Source organism: Hoplias malabaricus, chromosome 10 (genome assembly GCF_029633855.1).
Source record: "Hoplias malabaricus isolate fHopMal1 chromosome 10, fHopMal1.hap1, whole genome shotgun sequence".
Classification (NCBI taxonomy): Eukaryota; Metazoa; Chordata; class Actinopteri; order Characiformes; family Erythrinidae; genus Hoplias; species Hoplias malabaricus.
The window spans coordinates 5,366,878-5,388,623 of NC_089809.1; the positions used below are offsets into that span (position 1 = coordinate 5,366,878).

The 21,746-nt window shown below is 38.0% G+C and overlaps 2 protein-coding genes and 1 long non-coding RNA gene across 9 annotated transcripts in view; 1 reads left to right on the forward strand and 2 right to left on the reverse strand.

Annotated features, from left to right (window-relative positions):
* Positions 1–1,887, reverse strand: part of epn1a (epsin 1a) — a 20,527-nt gene extending 18,640 nt beyond the window's left edge. For 2 of the 5 annotated variants that reach the window (XM_066682989.1, XM_066682985.1), the window contains exon 1: positions 1,412–1,885. The gene's annotated coding sequence lies outside the window, so the exon portion shown is untranslated. Of the gene's footprint in view, positions 1–1,411 lie in introns of all 5 variants that reach the window. The other 3 variants (XM_066682986.1, XM_066682987.1, XM_066682988.1) reach the window with 3 other exon arrangements.
* On the forward strand, positions 835–17,817 carry sbk3 (SH3 domain binding kinase family, member 3). 2 transcript variants are annotated; one of them, XM_066682993.1, is made up of 5 exons: positions 835–900; positions 13,563–13,707; positions 14,411–14,613; positions 16,448–16,729; positions 17,326–17,817. In XM_066682993.1, exons 2-5 carry the CDS (start codon positions 13,569–13,571, stop codon positions 17,815–17,817), a joined length of 1,116 nt encoding a protein of 371 aa, XP_066539090.1. In that variant the 5' UTR covers positions 835–900; positions 13,563–13,568. The 2 variants fall into 2 exon arrangements, with proteins under 2 accessions (XP_066539090.1, XP_066539089.1); XM_066682992.1 differs by lacking the exon at positions 835–900 and adding an exon at positions 8,416–8,474.
* The window catches only part of LOC136708438 (uncharacterized), a 24,267-nt gene continuing 19,910 nt past the window's right edge, over positions 17,390–21,746 (reverse strand). For both annotated transcript variants that reach the window (XR_010804349.1, XR_010804348.1), the window contains exons 2-3: positions 17,573–17,694; positions 17,390–17,468 (exon numbers count right to left, since the gene is read on the reverse strand). This is a non-coding gene — a long non-coding RNA (uncharacterized lncRNA). The remainder of the gene's footprint in view (positions 17,469–17,572; positions 17,695–21,746) is intronic.

A 21,746-nucleotide genomic window follows, 5' to 3' on the forward strand; every position in this document is an offset into this window, starting at 1 on the left:
CAACCAATGAGAAGAGAGATCTTTTACACGATAGTATTGAATTTGACTGCATGTAAACAAATGTTCAAAATCAAAATCTGTGTATGACACACTCTCCAGTCTGTGTGTGAGTAAAAAACAGCTACGAACAAGCTTGTTTCCTGAGATGACATAAAACTTAAACCTTAATATTACCACCTATTTACATTGAAGCTATATGGAGTGTTTCAAATCGAAATCCTTTAGGAGTGATGATGATTTATATGGCTGCATATCGTCAGGTTTTATAATGCACTGCAATACCATTTAATAAGAACATTGTAAACACTACAATGACCTCCTAATCTTTTTAGAAGCCATTATCCGAATGTGTTATGACATCTGTTTTCGTGAAATCATACACTCCCATCTTATGAAGTGTTATGCATGCACCTATATTGATTTAAAAGTAAACACAGGCTTTTATTGAGACGATGATGGGTAAAAACGGACCCACTAAGACCCCAGGCGGTTCTTGTATACAGATTGTAACTGTGCTGCCTGAATTGCTTGACTGTCCACCTGGGTTGCATTAATAGCCCATGTACCAGCCCTCCCTATTAAACCTAGAAAGTCAACCCATGTGGGGCCCATCAAGGTGTGCTGGCTGGGCAATGAAACCTGTCTTCATGGAATTAAACCTAATGTAATCCTTATACAGCACTTGTTATGGATGTAATTATAATGACTTATAAAGAATGTAATTACAGAGGTTAATGTCATCTATTGTAATGATTTCGACATGATGTCTTTTAAACGCATTTCTGGTTCTATATCCAGGAAGGTATATAAAAAGGTAGTGCTTACAATTGAATGTGGACGTGAAGTTAGCAGCTAACAAGTGTCATGGAGAAGCAACAGTTGATATGAAACAGTAAACAGGTAGCTTTACTGCTTTTGTAAATCAGAAATTTGCTTTCGGGTGTTAAAATGTGTCTGAATAGACTTCAAAACTCAAGAAATGAAGTTCACATTAACGTTAGTGACTCTTTAGCTTAGTGGCTAATAGCACGCCTAACATTAACTTATATCTCATATTTACGCAGGTTTTTGCTCATATAACCTCCAACCACGAGCCTTGAGGAGAAAGGAAAGACCCTGAATAACTGGTCAATGTCAAGTAACCGTTAATGTTTGAAGTAGGAGTTAAATGTTCCAGTCGAACTGTCCGCTCCACCTTAAATGACAGACTTAACGTTATATTTCTATCTAAAAAGCCAGTTTTCAGCAACGTTTACACGTTCTTGGACAAGTTTAATGTCTGAGAGTAGTACATAAGCATTAGTTAGCGTGGAAATAAATATACATTTCAATTAAAAAGCTTTCCTGGTTTAAAAAAAAAAGTGAGAGCTAACGGCGTTAGCAGGCTAAAGGTTAAATAACCGTTACTCACCGTTTATCTGATCTCCGCTCCGGCGCGGTAGCCACAAAATAAGTGCAAGAAAGGCGCCAAAATGAAGTGTAAAGCCTCGTCTTTCTCTCACAGGAAAGGCTTGTTTTATAAAGCCGTCAATAAGGAGAAAGATGTAGAAATATAGGAGGCGTTCCTGTAACAACTGCAACGAAAACTACATAAACACACAGTATATATACACACACCATGGAGATGTGGATATGACAGCAGTTTCCTCGTTTTAATTCTCTCTTTAACGCCTTTGACCACATCTACGATGTTCATTCTACCCTTCCACGGCTCCCATTTTAACGTAAAAGATATAAAACAACACCATTTCCCCGTAAATGAATTGACCCTCGGCAGCTCGACGCCAGGAGATGGCGGCGGTTCCCCTTCCGTTCACTCTCAGCGTAAAGGCCGCACCCCCATTACACACTCTCCGGCTTTTTCCTTTAATATTTATGAAGGCTTTACAGCACAAAAACACGCCTTTCTGGTGCTCGGCTGCTTTTAAAACACACCAGGAGTCTTATCTGAAGAACAACTCAGTGCTATTTATTAAGCTTGTCAGACTTGTGAAGCTTTAAAGGGCCAATAGCCTACAAAAACACATTGTTCAGGCGTTTATTTCTGACGTAGGAAACATGATTGAACATACACCTTGTTTACTCCTTCAAGCAGATCTAGGGTTAAAAGATTAAGGTTTTTTAAATGTTTATATGTTTTGTCAGCATCTTTAAAAACGCAAATCTGGGAATCAGAATTTTAAGCTATTTCCTAAAAAACCAAAAATATTCCTACAGATGATTTAAACTCTACACATCCTCCTTAATTCAGTACATCTTTTTTAACTATTACCTGCAGCTCAAAAGTCATGCCCCAGTGAGTTCCCAGGATTTTTTTTAAACATATGACTTAATAAATCCCGTCTGTCTGAATCTGAAAATTTGAAACTTTAAATGTTTTGAAAAAAACAAATGAAGCTACATCACTGAATACTTCATTTGCTCATGATATTTCTTGTAGCATAAAAACACATACTCTGTTTTTAAATCACATTCGGAGCATTTTTCATACGAAATCCAAGTGCATTAAAGAGCCCTTATGTAGCATATCCAGCAAAAAATAAATTTGTCTTACTTTTCTTGATATGACACGTAAACAGTGAATTCTATATAAATAAATGGGTTTGATGTTGTTTGTAACATTAATTAATAATTAGCTCAATGCAGGCTATATTGAAAAACATAAAAGTAGTCAGTCATGTTTTGAATGTATTATTTTTGTGAGATCTTGAATTTAAATACATTTGCATTTATGCACATTATCTTCAACTGTGGCTCCAATTCATTAACTGAGTGTCAGAATTTACAAATGAATGTCTTGTTTGCACAACATGTTTTTTTTTTTAACTGAGCAGATATTTATTTTTCACAATATTTTAAAATACATGTATATTTTTTAGGCTTATTTGCATGTAAGTTCTTAGTGAATAAAAGGATTAACTGGCCACTCACACCAGCACGAATTGTCAGTCAATAAAGTTAATTTAGTCAGCTGTATAGTGTAGTACAGAGGTTGTGGGCCTGTAATTCCAACAACTAAATTCTAAATATCAAGAATATCATTTTAAAAACCACAGTGTTGTGGGATGCATTAAAAAATAATAATAATTATTAGAATAATAAAATAAAAACCAAAGAATTGTTTATAAGCCTGCAACTGAGAGCTAGAGCTCTGTTTGATATATTCCGCTACTAGGCTTCCCGCCACCTACTTAACCAAAGGTTAAAGATGTCTAAATATAAACTGTCATAAGTAATTTTGACATGGACCAATACAGTCTCTCACATTCATGCTTTTTAAAGTCAGGAATTTGCAGAGACGTGAAACTTAAAACTATTGTTGTCCCTGGAATCCAAGGTATGAATAACTGACATAAACACCTTGTGTCACTTGTTCATGCCCACGTACCAGGCTGAGAACAGCTGCTGTAACGCCCATTGTCCACTTAGAGGCAATGTGCTGCTCGCAGCAATGAGGCCTGATTCATTTGTTATCAGTGTATTACCAACATGGCAACTTATAAAATAGCACTTTTGAATAAGCCTTTTAGATATTGGATTGTTCCTCATCAAATGAAGTAAAGGTCAACTTCTTTTAAATCGTATAGAAAATGTAAATATATATATTCCTTGTTGAATTACTGTATAATTGAATCATATTTAACTATTGTTCATAAAATAAAAATCCCTGACCTGCAAGCTTATAATGGATGGTATGTAATATATCTACAGTCATTTGTAGATGGCTGAGGTCATGTATTATATGCATATTATATTATATCATACATATTTTATATAAGGGCGGCACTGTGGCGCAGCACACAGCTCCAGGGACCTGGAGGTTGTGGGTTCGATTCCCGCTCCGGGTGACTGTCTGTGAGGAGTGTGGTGTGTTCTCCCCGTGTACACGTGGGTTTCATCCGGGTGCTCCGGTTTCCTCCCACACGTTGGTAGGTTGATTGGCGACTCCAAAGTGTGTGAGTGAATGTGTGACTATGTGTGTTGCCCTGTGAAGAACTGGCACCCCCTCCAGGGTGTATTCCCGCCTTGCGCCCAATGATTCCAGGTAGGCTCTGGACCCACCGCGACCCTGAATTGGATAAGGGTTACAGATAATGAATGAATGAATATTTTATATAGATACATGCTTCCTAGAATTTAGCTAAAGCTTTAACACCATTATAGCATTATCGGCTGCTCAAAAACCTGCTAAAAACACTGTTGAAAAATCCTGGTGTTAATTCACCATTTGCAGGATGCTGGCTGTTGACCAGTGTTGATTGATAGACTTGGTTGGGGCCTAGGACAAATCATTTTCTTATTAAAATAGCTGTACAACAAATTCTGAACCTAATTGAACCCCAACAATAGAATACGATGATTTGCGAATCCTTTTCAACCTATATTCAATTGAATACACTACAATGACAATATATTTAATGTTCAAAATTATAAATTGTTTTTTTTTTGCAAATATTCACTCGTTTTGAATTCGAGGCCTGCCACATGTTCTTGGGACAGGGGCAACAAAAAACTGGGAAAGTTGAAGAATTCTCAAAAAACACCTGTTTGGAACATGCCAGAGGTGAACAGGTTAATTGCAACAACGTTTCTCAACGTACAATTACAAGGCATCTATGATGGTATGGGGGTGTGTTAGCGCCCATGGCATGGGTAGCTTGCACATCTGTGAAGGCAGCATTAATGCTGAAAGGTACATACAGGTTTTAGAGCAACATATGCTGCCATCCAAGCAACGTCTTTTTCAGGGACATTCCTGTTTATTTCAGCAAGACTAAGCCACATTCTGCACATGTTACAACAGTGTGGCTTCGTAGTAAATGAGTGCTGGTACTAGAATGGCCTGTCTACAGTCCAGACCTGTCTCCCATTGAAAATGTGTGGCACATTACTAAGCGCAAAATACAACATCAGGGACTGTTGAGCAACTGAAGTTGTACATCAAGCAAGAATGGGAATGAATTCCACCTACAAAGCTTCAGCAATTAGTGTCCTCAGTTCCCAAATTCTTATTGAGTGTTGTTAAAAGGAAAGGTGATGTAACACAGTGGTAAACATGCCCCTGTCCCAACAGTATTTGCAAACAAACAATAAAGTTTATCTCTTTGAACATTAAATATCTTGTCTGTGTACTGTATTCAGCTGAATATAGGTTGAAATGGATTTGCAAATCATCATAATCTGATACACAACGTCCCAGCTTCATTGGAATTGTGGTTGTAACAAGCACTTAAAAGTAATAGTGTTGATGCTTGTTAACTAAAATTCCAGAGAGTCAAAAGTGCCTGTCCTCAAAGAAATGTCCAGTAGCCTCGTATTAATTATGTGATAATATCCCGGCACTTTCCACTGAGTTCATGTGACACTGCTTGGGATGGTTCACATGCACACTCCTAAACTGCTAATTTCCAGCACCTACTGTGTAGCGTTTGACCATTTGCTTTGTGTTTGGCTGGACGTTTGTGGCCATTTCAGCCACATGGTCACTGTTGTGATAACAGAGACTGTTTGCTTTATGTAAGCTAAAGTGGCTCTGCCATGTTTGTATCATGGGAAATCCATTTGAGACGGCAAAGGCAGGTGTTGAGACATGTGGAGAGAGAGAAATAGACAGAACGGAGAGCTGGCAGAGAAGAGGGTGAGTCGGGGCTTGGCTCCAGGCCAACAGGGGGGGGCCACAGTGAGACTTTTCTCTGAAATGAAAATTCAGCTGTTGGATTTTATCTCTCAGGCCATTAACACATAATGTCCAGGTTCGGATCAGTTGAGTCCAAATAAGAAAAGACTGATCGGAGAAATACAGCAGCACTTCTGTGGTTGCCAGATTGACTAGAAATGCAGATGAACCTCTGGAGTGGAGACATATATTTTTTTACTATTTTAATAATTACACATTAGCATTAAACAAATATTTGACACTGCTCATTTGCTTTGCACTTTGCAAGCAGGAACAGGAGCTTGGATGCTCTACTGTATGCAAATCTGTTTCCATGGAATACATGCCACACATTTTCATGCATCAGTCAGGGTCCATATTCTTTTTCTGAAATCTGTTTCTTAAAGGAACACTAGGTAAGATTTGAAATGTGAATTACAGTGCCTTTCCCCATGAAGTCAAGAGGGAACAGGGAAGGAGGTAAGGTTGTTTCCTACCCTCCACTAAAGGTTACATAGTGCAGTTTCCGCAGTGGTGAGGACAGAATTACTTGCAGCATCCCATGTGGATATATCATTTCTTTACAAAATACGTTAGTGATAATACTACCACAAACACTACACATATATGAGTTGTCATGCTGTGTTTACTACAGTTTGTGTTTACATAGGATGACCAGATCTGAGATGGTGAAAAAGAGGACATGTCTCGGGGGGGGGGGGGGGGGTCCTTTACACCTTTATTTGCTACACATGGGAAAACATGGGAACTTTTTTTTAAATTCATCCGAGAACTTACATTTACGTTTCGGCATAGCTGCTCGAGATGAGGGTGGGTACATGAGCTTTGCCTGACGTAAACAAGGACTACTGACGTGCAGACTGACCAATTAAATGTTTACAGAGAAGGTTATCGACCAATAACGATAGCTCTACAGTCAGACCGTCCAATCCAAAGATTTTAAGCTACTTCACCACGCCCCCTTTTCACTCAAGCGAACCAATCGGAGTAGGGGAGGGCGGGACTAGTTTATGAACGAAACTTCACGAAGTTCTATGTAAGCTCTAGAAAAACAAAATCCCGGACGTTTGTGAAATTCCGACATTTTTTAAGTCTAAAAAAGAGGACATGTCCGGGTAAAAGAGGATGTGTGGTCACCCTAGTTTACATAATTTTGGTGATCTTCTTGCGAATGAGGATGTTTTTTTTTCGTACAGCTCACGCAGAAGAAGCTGTAGCACCTAGTCCTAGCCCTGAAAGATGCAGCCTGTTCAATCCTGAGATTAGAGCAGGGTCCATTTAGCTGAACATTCATTCATTCATTTATACATTCATTCATTCTTTGTCTGTAACCCTTATCCAGTTCAGGGTTGCTGTGGGTCCAGAGCCTACCCGGACTCACTGGGTGCAAGGTGGGAACACACCCTGGAGGGGAGCCAGCCCTGTACAGGGTGACACACACTCACACATTCACCCACACACTGAGACCTGCTCCCGGAAACCAAAGCACCCGGAGGAAACCCACACGGACATGGGGAGAACACGCACAGTCTCAAACACAAACTTCTCACAGACAGTCACCCGGAGCAGTACTCAATCCCACATCCCCAAGACCCTAGAGCTGTGTGACAGCGACAATAGAAGAAACACCTTTATTGATCCCCTTGGGGAACTTGCTTCTCTGGATTTGACTCATTCATGGTAGTGAACACACAAATACACACTTGAGCAATCCTTTACACATTCTAGTGGCAGTGAACACACACACAACTGAAGCAGGGTACTGCCAACCACCTCTGTGCCCAGAGGGCAGTCTGGGGGTTATGTGCCTTGCTCAAGGGCACTGTGAATGAATTTTTTAGCTGAACATCATTACGTTGGTAACCAGAAAAGAGGTGATATGGAGGGTGCAGACTTATGCAATCTAATGGTTGCACTCAAAGCATAGTAAATGCAATATGTTATAAATCAGCTAGCTATCACATTAAAAAAATATACTACTCTGCACATATAAATATGATATTTCAAGCGGTAGCAACGGTTTATTTGTATGTATATTGTATTTATGGCATAACACCAAGACAAGTGTACGGTTACGAGTCTTACCCAAGGACTCTTAATGCTGTAACATCATAGTTCCTGCCTAATCAGGGACTCCAATCCTAGTCTGACATATGAAGGTATTTGCTGTTGTCCACTACACTAACCAACCACAAAATGACTCTACTGTACTTTACTGTAGTTTACTTTAATATCGCTGTCTGCTATTGATTTATATAAGTTTGAACACAAAGAGAAAATGGAAATGGAATCCAACACAAAGTAATGAACGTCCATAAATCCATGCATAGCACAGAGAGAGAGAGAGAGAGAGAGAGAGAGAGAGAGAGAGAGAGAGAGAGAGAGAGAATGGAAAGTGGAAAATAAATGGGGAGAATACTTCAGAGGGTCTTAAGAGATAGTGGATGAGGTAGATGAAAAAAGAAGGACAAAGTGTTTATGATAGTGAAAGAGAGCGAGGGAGGGAGAGAGAGAGACACTTGTGGTTGAAAGCAGGACTAAAATGTAAATGTTAGTGAGAGTGAGTAGGGCTAGTAAAAGCACACGCACACACACACGTGGTGAAAACAGGACAGGCGGTCCCTCCAAAACTCACACAGCAGGGCTTACACATCCACCCACCCCCACACACATACACTGATCACAGAAGAAGGACAGTAGGTCAGAACACTTCAGTTTAAATGGACAGAGCATAAAGTTGCAGGACACCAGCACTTTCTCCAAGAGACTCAACAAACCAGGCTTTTCAGCCATGACTGTAAGTCTTTACTATTCTTTTTATTCATAAAAATGTTTTTTGAAAGCAATTTTACACTTACACCAAATATAAAGCAAATCAGGTTCTAAAATACATGACAATGCAAAAGTCTGGAATCCCTCCATTCAGCACTAACATATTTTTATAACTGCTGGACAGTTAGTACATAATATAGTATTTACCATAACAGTATTTAAAGTAATTGCATAAGTGCCTGGAGATTTTAAATAACTTTTTGAATGCTCTTAAACTTTAAGGCATTCAAGTTATTTGGGTTATTAGCAGTTCATTCTGGATATTAATCTTAAATTGCATTTCCTTTTGTGTCCATATTGTTTGGGGCACTATTTGAATGTAAATGTTGTAGAATAACTGAAACTCTATATAACCCATAACAGTAAAAATGAAATTACTAGTAGTAGTAACAGTAGTTGTGTTGTTGTTAGATTAAGTAGCAATTTACTAAGTTCAGTTGCACTGGTGGAAGAAAATAAAAAGTAAAAGTAAATATCCTCTGGGCCTGAATTTATGATCTCTGCTCAAAATTCATATAATTCAGTACAGTAATATAATTCACTATAATTACATTCGTATAATTCAGTACAATAGTATAATTCACTATAATAACATTAGTATAATTCAGTACAATAGTATAATTCACTATAATTACATTAGTATAGTTCAGTACAATAGTATCATTCACTATAATTACATTAGTATAATTCAGTACAATCGTATCATTCACTATAATTACATTAGTATAATTCAGTACAATAGTATAATTCACTATAATTACATTAGTATAATTCAGTACAGTAGTATAATTCACTATAATTACATTAGTATTATTCAGTACAATAGTATCATTCACTATAATTACATTAGTATAGTTCAGTACAATAGTATCATTCACTATAATTACATTAGTATAATTCAGGACAATAGTATAATTCACTATAATCACATTAATATAATTCAGTACAATAGTATAATTCACTATAATTACATTAGTATAGTTCAGTACAATAGTATCATTCACTATAATTACATTAGTATAGTTCAGTACAATAGTATCATTCACTATAATCACATTAATATAATTCAGTACAATTGTATAATTCATTATAATTACATTAGTATAGTTCAGTACAATAGTATAATTCACTATAATTACATTAGTATAATTCAGTACAATAGTATCATTCACTATAATAACATTAGTATAATTCAGTACAATCGTATCATTCACTATAATTACATTAGTATAATTCAATACAGTAGTATAATTCACTATAATTACATTAGTATAATTCAGTACAGTAGTATAATTCACTATAATCACATTAATATAATTCAGTACAAGTGTATAATTCACTATAAATACATCAGTACATTTTAGCACACATACCTTAATATAATAGAACATCAACAAAATTCATTAATTACATTATTATTATACAGTACTTCAATATAATTCTGTTTAATTACATTAGTATTAATGTACACATTTCAGATACATGTGTATTTCATCATATAGTTGCTGAAAATCAGATTTTCATGCTTCTTCATCATTTAAACACATCAGCTGCCCTCTACACTCTGTAAGAATTTCATGGTGGATGAACTAATAAAAAAGGATTCATGTATGTATCAGCGGTACTCTACCTTTAATCTCTAAGCAATCATTCTAGATCCCATGCCTGATTACAGCAAGGTCATAAAACAAAGCAGCATCTGCAGAGTATAAAACGTTTTCAGACATCTGCTCATCCAATATTGCTTTTGAAATTAAAGTTATCAGCAGGGAGTTTTCCCCCTTTACTACAGTAACAGATTATATTCTTTAGAGAAGGCTTTTCTCAAGATGTTGAAACATTGCTGTAAGAATCTAACAGTGTTCAATTTATTTGACAGAGTTCTATTTCTTCTCCAGTTCTGGGACGTTTATACCCCATTGGTGGAGTTTTGATATTGAAAGTGCACCGTTTTGTTTCATGCAGCTTGGGTGCACTTTAAAGTAGCTGAATTTGCAAATTCTAAAGGGTGTTTAAAAACCTCTGGGCATAAAGTGTGTTCTTGCCAAACTGACCCGTGACTAAAGGTGTTAACTGACTGTGGTGCAGAAAATTGTTGTGTATTGATTTACCCTGATGAAGAAACTGGCAACGTTAACATGTAACGCTAGGACAGATGGAAGGATACCAAAAGTGCAAGATGCCCTCCAGACTAATTGGACAGCTATTTTGTTACTTTGACTCTGGTACTAAGTAATCCACATCAGATTTGACATGTGACCAGAATAACAGGTAGCAAGACCCAAAAATTAATGGAGAATTACACTATTTCAAAACGTGCACATTATACAGATGTTGTAAATCACTGTAAGATGTAATAAAGTCACAGAGAGTAGTTTGTTGGGAAATATTCTGTCCCTGAGAAACTGAACTGGAAATTGTTTACTTTAGTGAATGAATCAAACATCAGAAGTCTCTAAAAACTAGTTAGTGACTCTAAGGTACTAGACTCTACTCACTGGACATCTCTTTATAATAGGATTTAAGCAAGCAAACAAGTTATTAATGCATGGCAGTGACTTAATAATGTGAGCAAACAAGTTATTAATGCATGGCAGTGACTTAATAATGTGAGCAAACAAGTTATTAATGCAGGGCAGTGACTTAAAAATGTGAGCAAACAAGTTATCAATACATGGCAGTGACTTAATAATGTGAGCAAACAAGTTATTAATGCATGGCAGTGACTTAATAATGTGAGCAAACAAGTTATTATTGCATGGCAGTGACTTAATAATGTGAGCAAACAAGTTATCAATACATGGCAGTGACTTAATAATGTGAGCAAACAAGTTATCAATGCAGGGCAGTGACTTAATAATGTGAGCAAACAAGTTATTAATGCATGCCAGTGACTTAATAATGTGAGCAAACAAGTTATCAATGCATGGAAGTGACTTAATAATGTGAGCAAACAAGTTATCAATACATGGCAGTGACTTAATAATGTGAGCAAACAAGTTATTAATGCATGGAAGTGACTTAATAATGTGAGCAAACAAGTTATCAATGCATGGAAGTGACTTAATAATGTGAGCAAACAAGTTATCAATACATGGCAGTGACTTAATAATGTGAGCAAACAAGTTATTAATGCATGCCAGTGACTTAATAATGTGAGCAAACAAGTTATCAATGCATGGAAGTGACTTAATAATGTGAGCAAACAAGTTATTAATGCATGCCAGTGACTTAATAATGTGAGCAAACAAGTTATTAATGCAGGGCAGTGACTTAATAATGTGAGCAAACAAGTTATTAATGCATAGGGTTGAGAGATTTAAAGCACAGGATAGACATTTTATTCCTGCACCTTAGTTGGACTCGCTCATTAAATATTTTGTTCACATGCAATATGAAATATGGAATATTTCTGATTCATTTTGCAGACCATAAAAAGTGGGATTCTGTCTTATTTAAATATATGATTAATTTGCACAACGATTATTCTAATTGTCAGTGTATTTTGACCAGCTCAGGCAAGAAATGAACTGGATTGTTAGCCTTAAGCTAGGTCAGGGTTTAGCCTGAAAATACTGCACTGAGCTTGGCACTGAATCAGAATCCACTATCACCTTGAGTAGGCTACATCTCGTCACCTAGCAACCACCCGAACACACTATAGTGCTATCCCATAACAAAAAGACACACACACAGTCCCTCTAATAATGGAATACCAGTTAAGCCACAATTAAGTGGTATGCAACACGTGGACGCTCCTCTGGGAATAATGCAGCTAAGCAGTGTTGATACAAGTTGTTAAGGGATGTGCTGGAATGGCAGACATCCTTAAATGAAGGCTAATTAGCCGCTTGCTATGTGTGACGCATGTATATGTCCAAAGAACTGCACTCATGGAAGGTCACTGATAAATATAGTTGGCTTTGAACAACGTTTTACATTACAGTAAGAACCAGAGAACTCCTAAATAGTATATTTTTAGCAGATGCAAAAGTAAATGCTATTGTTTGATGCTTTATGTTCCAAATGTTGAATGGTGTAAATGTGAAGTCTAGCGTTAGCGCTGACATATGGGAAATTCCAGTTCAAACACTATTACATAACCACACATACCAACTATAGGTTTTCATAATAAAGCTGTCAGACAATTGATTTATCCATGCCACACAACTAAATGAATTTTAACACTAAGCTTCTACTTCACAACGCTTTATTAGTGGAATTAGCCAAGCCTACTTAAAACATGCTAATGTAACCTTGTCTATCTAGAGCCATTTAGCAAACCATTCTCAGTAGCAGATCACTTGTTAAACCATTATGATTCTTCACATTGTGATATGGACCCACCAGGAGCACACGAAATACAAATATGAACTATTGGGAAACCATCAGGAATTTTTAATGTTTAATTTTTTAAATTTTATATTTATTTGTTCAGCAGGGTCTTTTCTTAATTCTTGATGTCTTCATAGGTATGAAACGAGAATAGTGTAATTGGCCCGTTTTGATGACATAGTTTCAAACTTTTTGACTAAAATGTAGTGCATACACTACATTAATATCCATGCATAAATATCCCTTTGGATCCAGACATGTTGTGTGAAATCTGTCCCATGTATATTTAGCAGTGCCACTGGAGATAATTTCATATTTATAAAAAAAAAAAAAATAATTATATATATATATATATATATATATATATATATATATATATATGAGTCTATTAAAGTAAAGATATATGAGTCTATTAATAAAACAGCAATGTGTACAAACTGTACAAACTCAAACAGGAAGACCCTGCTACACCAAAGTCTGGAGAAAACCACACTTATAACATGATGTTTACTAAGTGTAAATTGCTCTGAATAAACATTTCTGCTAGATATCCTTCAGTGTCAGTGTGGTGAAATATTTCCAGTGCTTTTCCAGCACATTTAAACAACGCCGGGCTAATACTGGAAACTGTGATACACTGTGGTCACTTATAACCCACCCCTTAGAGACCCAGAAAAGATCTGGACACTCTGACCCACAGACTGTGTTGTGTTATCAGGAGAGCATGCAGGAGCTGGACGAGCTGTGCTATCTAACCTCTCAGTCCATGACATCACTGGTGACCTCAGAGCACTTCAAAGTGCTGAAGAAACTCGGAGAGGGATCATACGGCAAGGTCATGCTGGCTGTGCACAAAAAGAGAGGTTTGTTTAAAAACACCCCCTTAAATCTATATTTGCTTGGATGGTGTGGATTGAAAACAATGCAGTTGTTCTCAATTGTCTTCTAGTTCTTCCTAATTAACACCTTCTCATGCAACTGAAGTGTTCATTTCTGACCTCACAGCTGTTTTATTTTAAGACAGTTCAACAGGAAACATCTGATAAAATCTCAGAATTTTCCACAATCTTTCAAATGTGATTCAAGTTGCCTAATTCAAATTTGTTTTTAAATCTACTATAATCACTCCCTCCCTCTCCCACTTCACTGTGCCCTGTTAGCCAGTGTAGGCATCTACACTGGCTTTTATTTAAATAGAATAAAATTTAAAAGAATTAGCAGTTAGTGTTGTCCTTCAAGAATGTTGAGCTCATGTAGCAGATATCGGCGGTTAGTGTTGGAATCCAAGCATGTAGAGCTTGTGTTGCGGAATTAGGAGACAATGTTCTTCTCCAGTGCTGTGGACTTAGAGTTAGGGTTCTCCTCCAAGCATGTTGGGCTAGTGTAACAGAATTAGCTCTCAGTGTTCTCCTCCAAGTGATCTGAGAACTGGCTTAAAAGCTATTTTAAAATATTGAGTGTATGTTACTGAATAATCTCATACTAATCAGTTCTAACAGACTCATTTTCCCCTGAGTCCTTTAAAACAAATCCCAATGTATATTTGACCTTTGACCTCTTCTCTAGGCACCCCTATGGCTCTGAAGTTTTTCCCTCGTCACTCCACCACTCTTCTCTCTTTCCTTCGTGAATACAACCTCTCGCTGTCATTCTGCACTCATCCCTCTCTAACACGAGCTTTGGGAATCTTCTTCTCCACGCCTTCACACTACATCTTCGCCCAGCAGGCAGCACTCTACGGAGATCTGTATGATGTCATTGTGTCTGAGGTATAACAATGCATGAAGTGGATTTTCACCCACTGTACAGGAGGCTAATGGTGCAAATGCACCGATTCTTGAATATTTGGAAAAGCAAGATTTAGTTACAGTTAAATTAATATTATTGGCCTAGACACAAGGCAAAACGCTGAATAGATCAGTCACCTGTGATTATTTCTTTGATACAGAACCACCTTCAGTATAGTTTTGGTGTTATACGACAGCTTTGTATAGTTTCCATTATTTTATTATTTATTATTTTGAGACAATAATGAAATATCCGCATATTAACTGGTTTTACTTACCTAATAAGTGCTTGGATAGTATAGTAGATAACACCACTAGCCTCCACATAGGGGTTTGTTTCCCATACCAACAGGAACACTAGACCAATGGGTGTCCATGTCATATAATGTGCCAAAAAAGGATAAGGGAAATGTTGTTCTCTGGGTCATTTACATTTAGAAGTGGGATGTTTGTGTCGGGCTGAAGTTTGGCTGAAGTAGTCTGTGACTACTTTGATGCAGTTAGTGCTCTCCCTAATTTAGAGTCAGTTCCATCTACAGCAAAAATAAATCAATGTTACCCACCTATGGAGTAGAAATAGGGCAATATCCTCATCTCAGTTCAGGCTTTTCAACATTTGACGGTCTCTTCATTGTATAAAATCCCACAAAATGAGAGAGAGGATTTTTTGGTTTTTGACCCATTTACAGATACTGGGGATTCGTAAAAACGTTAGATCGGTTTTGAGCACCCAAACAGACTGGAGAGCTCGCAAACAGTGAGAGAATATCCTCCGAATTTTATAAAAATGTTGTTGTTTTTTTTGTTTTTTGGAAACCTTTAAATCAAATTGGACTGTTTTCTTAGCTTTTGTTTCTTTCTTTTGTCTGAGTAAGGAAATGTTCCCAAAGGAAAAGTCACAGCACCTGTTGATATGATTTAGCGTCCAGTTTTGTATGACTGGAGTATAATATGTGTATCATATATGTACAGTGTTTGAATTACACTAAGATGCATGAAGGCGCTGTAAAGTTTCTTCATGTAAGCAGAAGGGTAAAGTTCCATTAGGCACGTACTTGTTCTCATATATATCTTTACACACTCTTAACTGCTCTTATACCACAACAACTGCTCCTGTCAACAGCCCAAAGCAATCAGAGCTCTACTTCAGGACTTAGAAGAAGCAGAGTTTCAGAATATATGTGATAGCTTCATTCATTTTGGAATGTGCGATCCTGTGTAAATGTATGTGTTTTTGTTTGGCAAATGTGACGTTCTCAGGTTATATTCAAGCATGCAAACTGTTCCTGTAAAGATTTATTCTGTTTAATTAAAAAAAAAACAGCTATCCTTTATAATATGTGAAAAATTAATGATGAATGAACCAATAGACTCTCCACATTTGTTTTAGAAATACAAGTTGTACATTAACATTAATTGTAATTGTAATTTTTTCCCTTTAACGCCCAGTAACTGAGCCTTGGAGCTTTGTTTACTTATTGTAAGTAAATGTATCCAGTAAAATGAGTTTGCTTTAATGTCAGATTGTTTTGCTCAGATTAAGACTCAAAAAAATTCTAAAAAATCTGAATTATCAGCCAATACATGATGAATTTACTCAAAACACAAACATCACCTTACTCTATTCAAGCAATAAACTTAAAATGAGAAATAATAATAGTATATTAAACATTTTTGAGTTGATTTCAATTGCCAAGAACAATTCTGCAGTGTACAGGCCTAACATAACAGTCCTAAAAGAAAAGCAGGACAAGAACACTGACTTTCCAGCCTATGATCGTTCTTATATTTCTTTCCTCTCCGTTTCTCTCTGTAGGTGGGGGTGACTGAAGAACAAGCTCAGAGTGTTATGTCCCAGTTAAGTGGTGCCGTGTCCCACCTTCACTCCCTAGGCTTTGTGCACCGGGACATTAAGCCTGAAAATGTTTTCCTGTACGACCGCCGCTGCCGCTGGGTTAAACTTGGTGATTTTGGTTTGGTTCGAGCCCGTGGGACTCAGGTGCGTCCCGTCTGGTACAACTCACCATTCTGCGTCCCGGAAGTAGAGCATGCCAAAGAGGAGAGGAAAGAAAGCAATGGAGATGAGGAGGAAGAGGAGGTGAGTGATACAGCAAAAATAATAACTTAAATATTTTCACTGTAGGTTATTTTTTAAATTTTGTGCCGTTGTGTTGTCTGCTTTCTTTCCACATGGCCCTCTGTGTGGCTTGGCATGGATTGCTGACACAGCAGGGGGTCTGCTTTTCCTCATTGCTCACTAGCAGCTCAACACAGAGCCACAGCTTTTAACAGTGTCCAGTGTCCTAGAAAAGCAAAACATAATGTTATTGAGAAATGTATTTCATTTAATTATATTAATAATCAAATTATATTATATTAATAATAAAGAATTAATAAAGAATTATTTCAAATTAATATTTCAGGAAAAATATACTTTTAACCAAAATACAGAAAAAAAGCAAAATACTGTCAAAAGTTTATTTTTATTATGTTATGATATTTATCTAAATATTGTTGATTTCACAAAATTAAAACTTAATTTTCATGAAAAGTATGTATTTATATCTTTATTTATACCAGAAGTGCACCAAATTTAATTTATTTTTAACGATGACCCTAAAATGTAATCATAGAATTGTGATTCCTAAACTTTTCCTGATACTAGAACTATATTTTTATATTATCCACCTCTAGGAGGAGACGTGGATGTTAGTGGAGCCCAGTTTGGATACCTGGGCGCTGGGGGTCCTGGTGTACTGTCTGTTGACTGGTTGCTTCCCTTGGGAGGAGAGCACCTCAGACGACTCTGGCTTCCGCAGCTACAGAAACTGGTTCAACTATATGAAGAACAAGGAGGAGAGGGAGGCGGGACTAAACGGCTGGAGCCATGGCAACCAAGAGGACAGGAGAGCCAATGAGGAGGAGGCAGAAGTGCCTGTACCTTCACAGTTTGAATCTTTAAGTTCACTGGCCCTCACTCTGCTCAGAAAACTCCTTAACCCTTCCCCCTGCCATAGGGCGGGGCCAGATGAGATCCTGTCCTACCTGGGTGGAGCTTGGCTCCTGGAAACAGAGAAAGAGGAGAAACGGAAGGAAAAGAAGGCGCAAGAGGAGGCCAGAAAGATTCGAGAGGGAGGGGGAGGAGTTGAGGAGGACAGAGAGAGGGAGGGAAAAAGGGAGAGATAGAAAGAAGATGTTAGAGAAGGCAGGGTTGCAGTGCAAAATACTGTTGCAATAAATTTTTTATTGAAATCGCACTTTATTTGACGACATTAAACATGCAAGTCCTAGACAGCATAATTGACCTCAGTTACCGTTTGAGTAGAACACACCAGCACCCACCACCATCTCTTTATTGGGTGTCTGTCAGCTTATGTAGCAGATCTGGGCAGTTTGCGTTCATCTCTGGTGCATGCAGTGCTGTGCAGTGGTGTTGCATTTGTGGCAGATAGAAAAGAAGTGGTGGTATATATTGGCCACAAGGTTAATAGTTTCAAAAAATCAAAGACCTTATAGAAATGTCTGTACAGTCTGTGTCGATCTTCGTATCAGTTTGAGCAGTAATTAATATCAGATTTCTCTTTCTTCTTTGATTTTCTCAAACTCTGCACACATAACAAAATTATTCTGTCCCTGCTCTGGCCCACATTTCATGGCCAAATTTGAACATGAAATGGTGGCACTTTAGTAGACTGTTTTTGTGACATGAACAACAAATTGTTCCAGAAATGGAACCAGAATGATGTCACCGGAATTCACATTTTGGGCCATTTTTGCCTCACATTCAGTTTGCCACGCCCAGTTCAAACTTTCCCACACTCAAAAAAACCTCTCTCACGGTGGTGGTACATATTCAATCCTCCCAGAAAGAGAGTATGAAGGGATTGGGGGGAGAGAAAAATAAAAAGCTGCTGTTAAAAGACAACCCTAATTTTGTATAGAGAAGAGTGTTTATAATTTTTGGATACAGTTTATTTTTGTTACTTTTGCTATGTAAAGTAGGCATCTAATGTACTCAAGTTGTGATATTGCAAATATATACATGAAGTATCCTGGTGTAAATGTGCACCAAAGCCTAATGTAGTCCATGAAATAATAAGAATCTAGACCTGGAATTCATTTTGGAATTCATCGTGCAATTTATGAAAGTGTGTCTCTTTAATGCATTTAATTGATTTTTGTAATTAAACATATATAAAAATGTATTATAAACTGTTTTTATTGCACTCTGCCAATGTCATGTATAAACATTTTATTAAATTTTGGTGGAACACCAGTAGAATACTTAGCTGTAAAAAGGCTGTGATTTTCTTAGTGTGTGAGCACAAGTTCTGTGGGATTTTCTCAGTAAATATTTGATTTCACAGACTTGTGTTGTCTGGTGTAAAATATTCAAATAAATATCTTCTGTTTTTACACTTTGTTGACTAATTGATTCATTTTTAACCTCTTTTGTAGCCACTTAATCCTGATCAGGATTAAGGCTGATCTAGAGTATATCCACGACATCAGATGCAACACAGAAATACTCCCTGGAAAGGCACATGATACTATCACCCAGTCACAAGTGTGGACGCTTTCACACACTCACCCAGTCACTCACACACAGCCAGTCCACCCACTGACAGTTACCTGAGGTGAAGTGTGAACCTACGATTCCAATATCTTGGAACTGGCGCAGCAGGTAGTGTCACAGTCACACAGCTCCAGGGACCTGAAGGTTGTGGGTTCTAGTCCTGCTCTGGGTGACTGTCTGTGAGGAGTGTGGTGTGTTCTCCCTGTGTCTGCGTGGGTTTCCTCCGGGTGACTGTGAGGAGTGTGGTGTGTTCTCCCTGTGTCTGCGTGGGTTTCCTCCGGGTGACTGTCTGTGAGGAGTGTGGTGTGTTCTCCCTGTGTCTGCGTGGGTTTCCTCTGGGTTACTGTCTGTGAGGAGTGTGGTGTGTTCTCCCTGTGTCTGCGTGGGTTTCCTCCGGGTGACTGTGAGGAGTGTGGTGTGTTCTCCCTGTGTCTGCGTGGGTTTCCTCCGGGTGACTGTCTGTGAGGAGTGTGGTGTGTTCTCCCTGTGTCTGCGTGGGTTTCCTCCGGGTGACTGTCTGTGAGGAGTGTGGTGTGTTCCCCCTGTGTCTGCGTGGGTTTCCTCCAGGTGTTCCGGTTTCCTCCCACAGTCTAAAAACACAGGTTGGTAGGTGAATTGGCGACTCAAAAGTGTCCATAGGAGTCAGTGTGTGAGTGAATGTGTGCGTGTGTGTCGCCCTGCAAAGGACTGGCACCCCCTCCAGGGTGTATTCCAGTCTTGCACCCAGTGATGAAGAGCTCTGGCAAAATCCATAATTTTTGTGTTCATCCTTCCACTGTGAGAAAACAAGTTTGGGCTTAAACATCTTAAACTGAACATCTGAAACATGGCGTGTGGTTTTATGGACTGGTGAATTTAAACGAGATTACCCTTGAATCGTGAAAAGCAGAAAGTGCAACTGACTGCATACAGCTGAAAAGAATGGAAACAGTACTAAAATTAAACATGACATAGATTAAATTTAGCTGCTGATGAAGCTGTGGAATTTTCTGCTTTTTTGCTTCTGACAGAAAATGTATGACTTGTATTTAACATCTTTAGAAAAACAACAAATAAAAGGGTTTCTGATTTTGCACAGTACTGTTTAAAATATTTCACCAGGCCTTTGATACTTCTGGTAATAGCTCCAGCACCTAAGGGGTTAACAAAGAACTGAACGTGCTGAAGTTTACAGCATTAGCTGTTCTGGCCAGCACTTTGCTAGATGTTACAAAAACACAGATACAGTGCAGAAGCATCAGCCTGGTGGTGTTCAGGGGCTTAGCAAATCATTTCAGACATGCGAAACCAAGTCCAAATTTCCAGCTGCTGGTCGACATCCAACAGACAATAATTCAAGCCAAACTAACCCCACGGCCTGTATCTTAGGACTGTGCTTCTGTTTGTATACAAACTCTAATTTGAAACGCAGGTCAAACCAGAAAGGGGTATTTAATAACTATGATTTATAGCACAAATTTGATATTAGATGTTTTTATTTACGATATTTCAAGGCAACTTTCAAGGCGACAATTCTGTAGAACTACTCTTCTCACAGCAAAACAAACTCACCCCTAACCTTGCTGTTCATTCAGAAGCTCCACATCTTTTAAGGTGGAATGGTGTGGTAAGTAAGAAACTGACTACCTTGTACGTGGTTAAAGTCTGTACGTTTTTATTCACCGCTTGAATTACCGCAGAAACTCATTTGTTATTTTAATTGTCTAATTTTGTAGAGAATTTCGGTCTGCGTTCACTTTCATGCAGCTAGCGGCCTCCAAAATTTGTAGTCAATTCCTCCTTAAATAATGTAGCAGTCAATATTCAGAGTCAATATTACCTTCTTATGGAACAGAAATAGAGCATTGTCCTCATCTCTTTTTATGCTTTTTCAACATTGTGTGGTCTCTCCATCTACCAAAGGCCTCCAGGTGCCATTTCTGGGCCATTGCTGAGTAGGTGACCAATTGAGAGAGCTCCTGAGCCTGTACAGAATAAGAAACTTAGTTGTTTGCCTTTTAACAAGCCAGGGCTGCGTACAAATCTCTGAATATATTGATGGTATTATACAGAGTTTGTTTGACAGCTGGAGAGGTCAACTTCCTCCTCAGCATAAAGAGAACCCAGTGCAGTATTCCAGAGATCTAGTCTTATAAACCTTAGAGACGCTGGATTCATTAAGGTATTGTCTGCAGTCTGTAAACTCTAAAAACATTTTTTAAAATTAAAGGCAATGATTGTATTTAGAACCATGAGATCAATATAGTACCCATTGTATTGTAAAGGGTTATTTTGCAGAGTGAAAATGGCTTTATATAACACCAAAAAGAGCCTATGTAGAAGGCAGCTACAAGAAGCCAGTGAAAAGAGAGCAGCAGTGGAGTGACGTGGGTGAACTTCTGAAGATTTAAGACAAGCCTTGCAGCTGCATTCGGGATCGGCTGAGGGAGTCTGATGGCCCACAGAGGAAGACCAGCCAGAAGTAGTCAAGTCTTGAAATGAAAACTGGACGAGCACCTGGGCAGCCTCCTGAGAACGAAAGGGTAGAATCCACGGGATG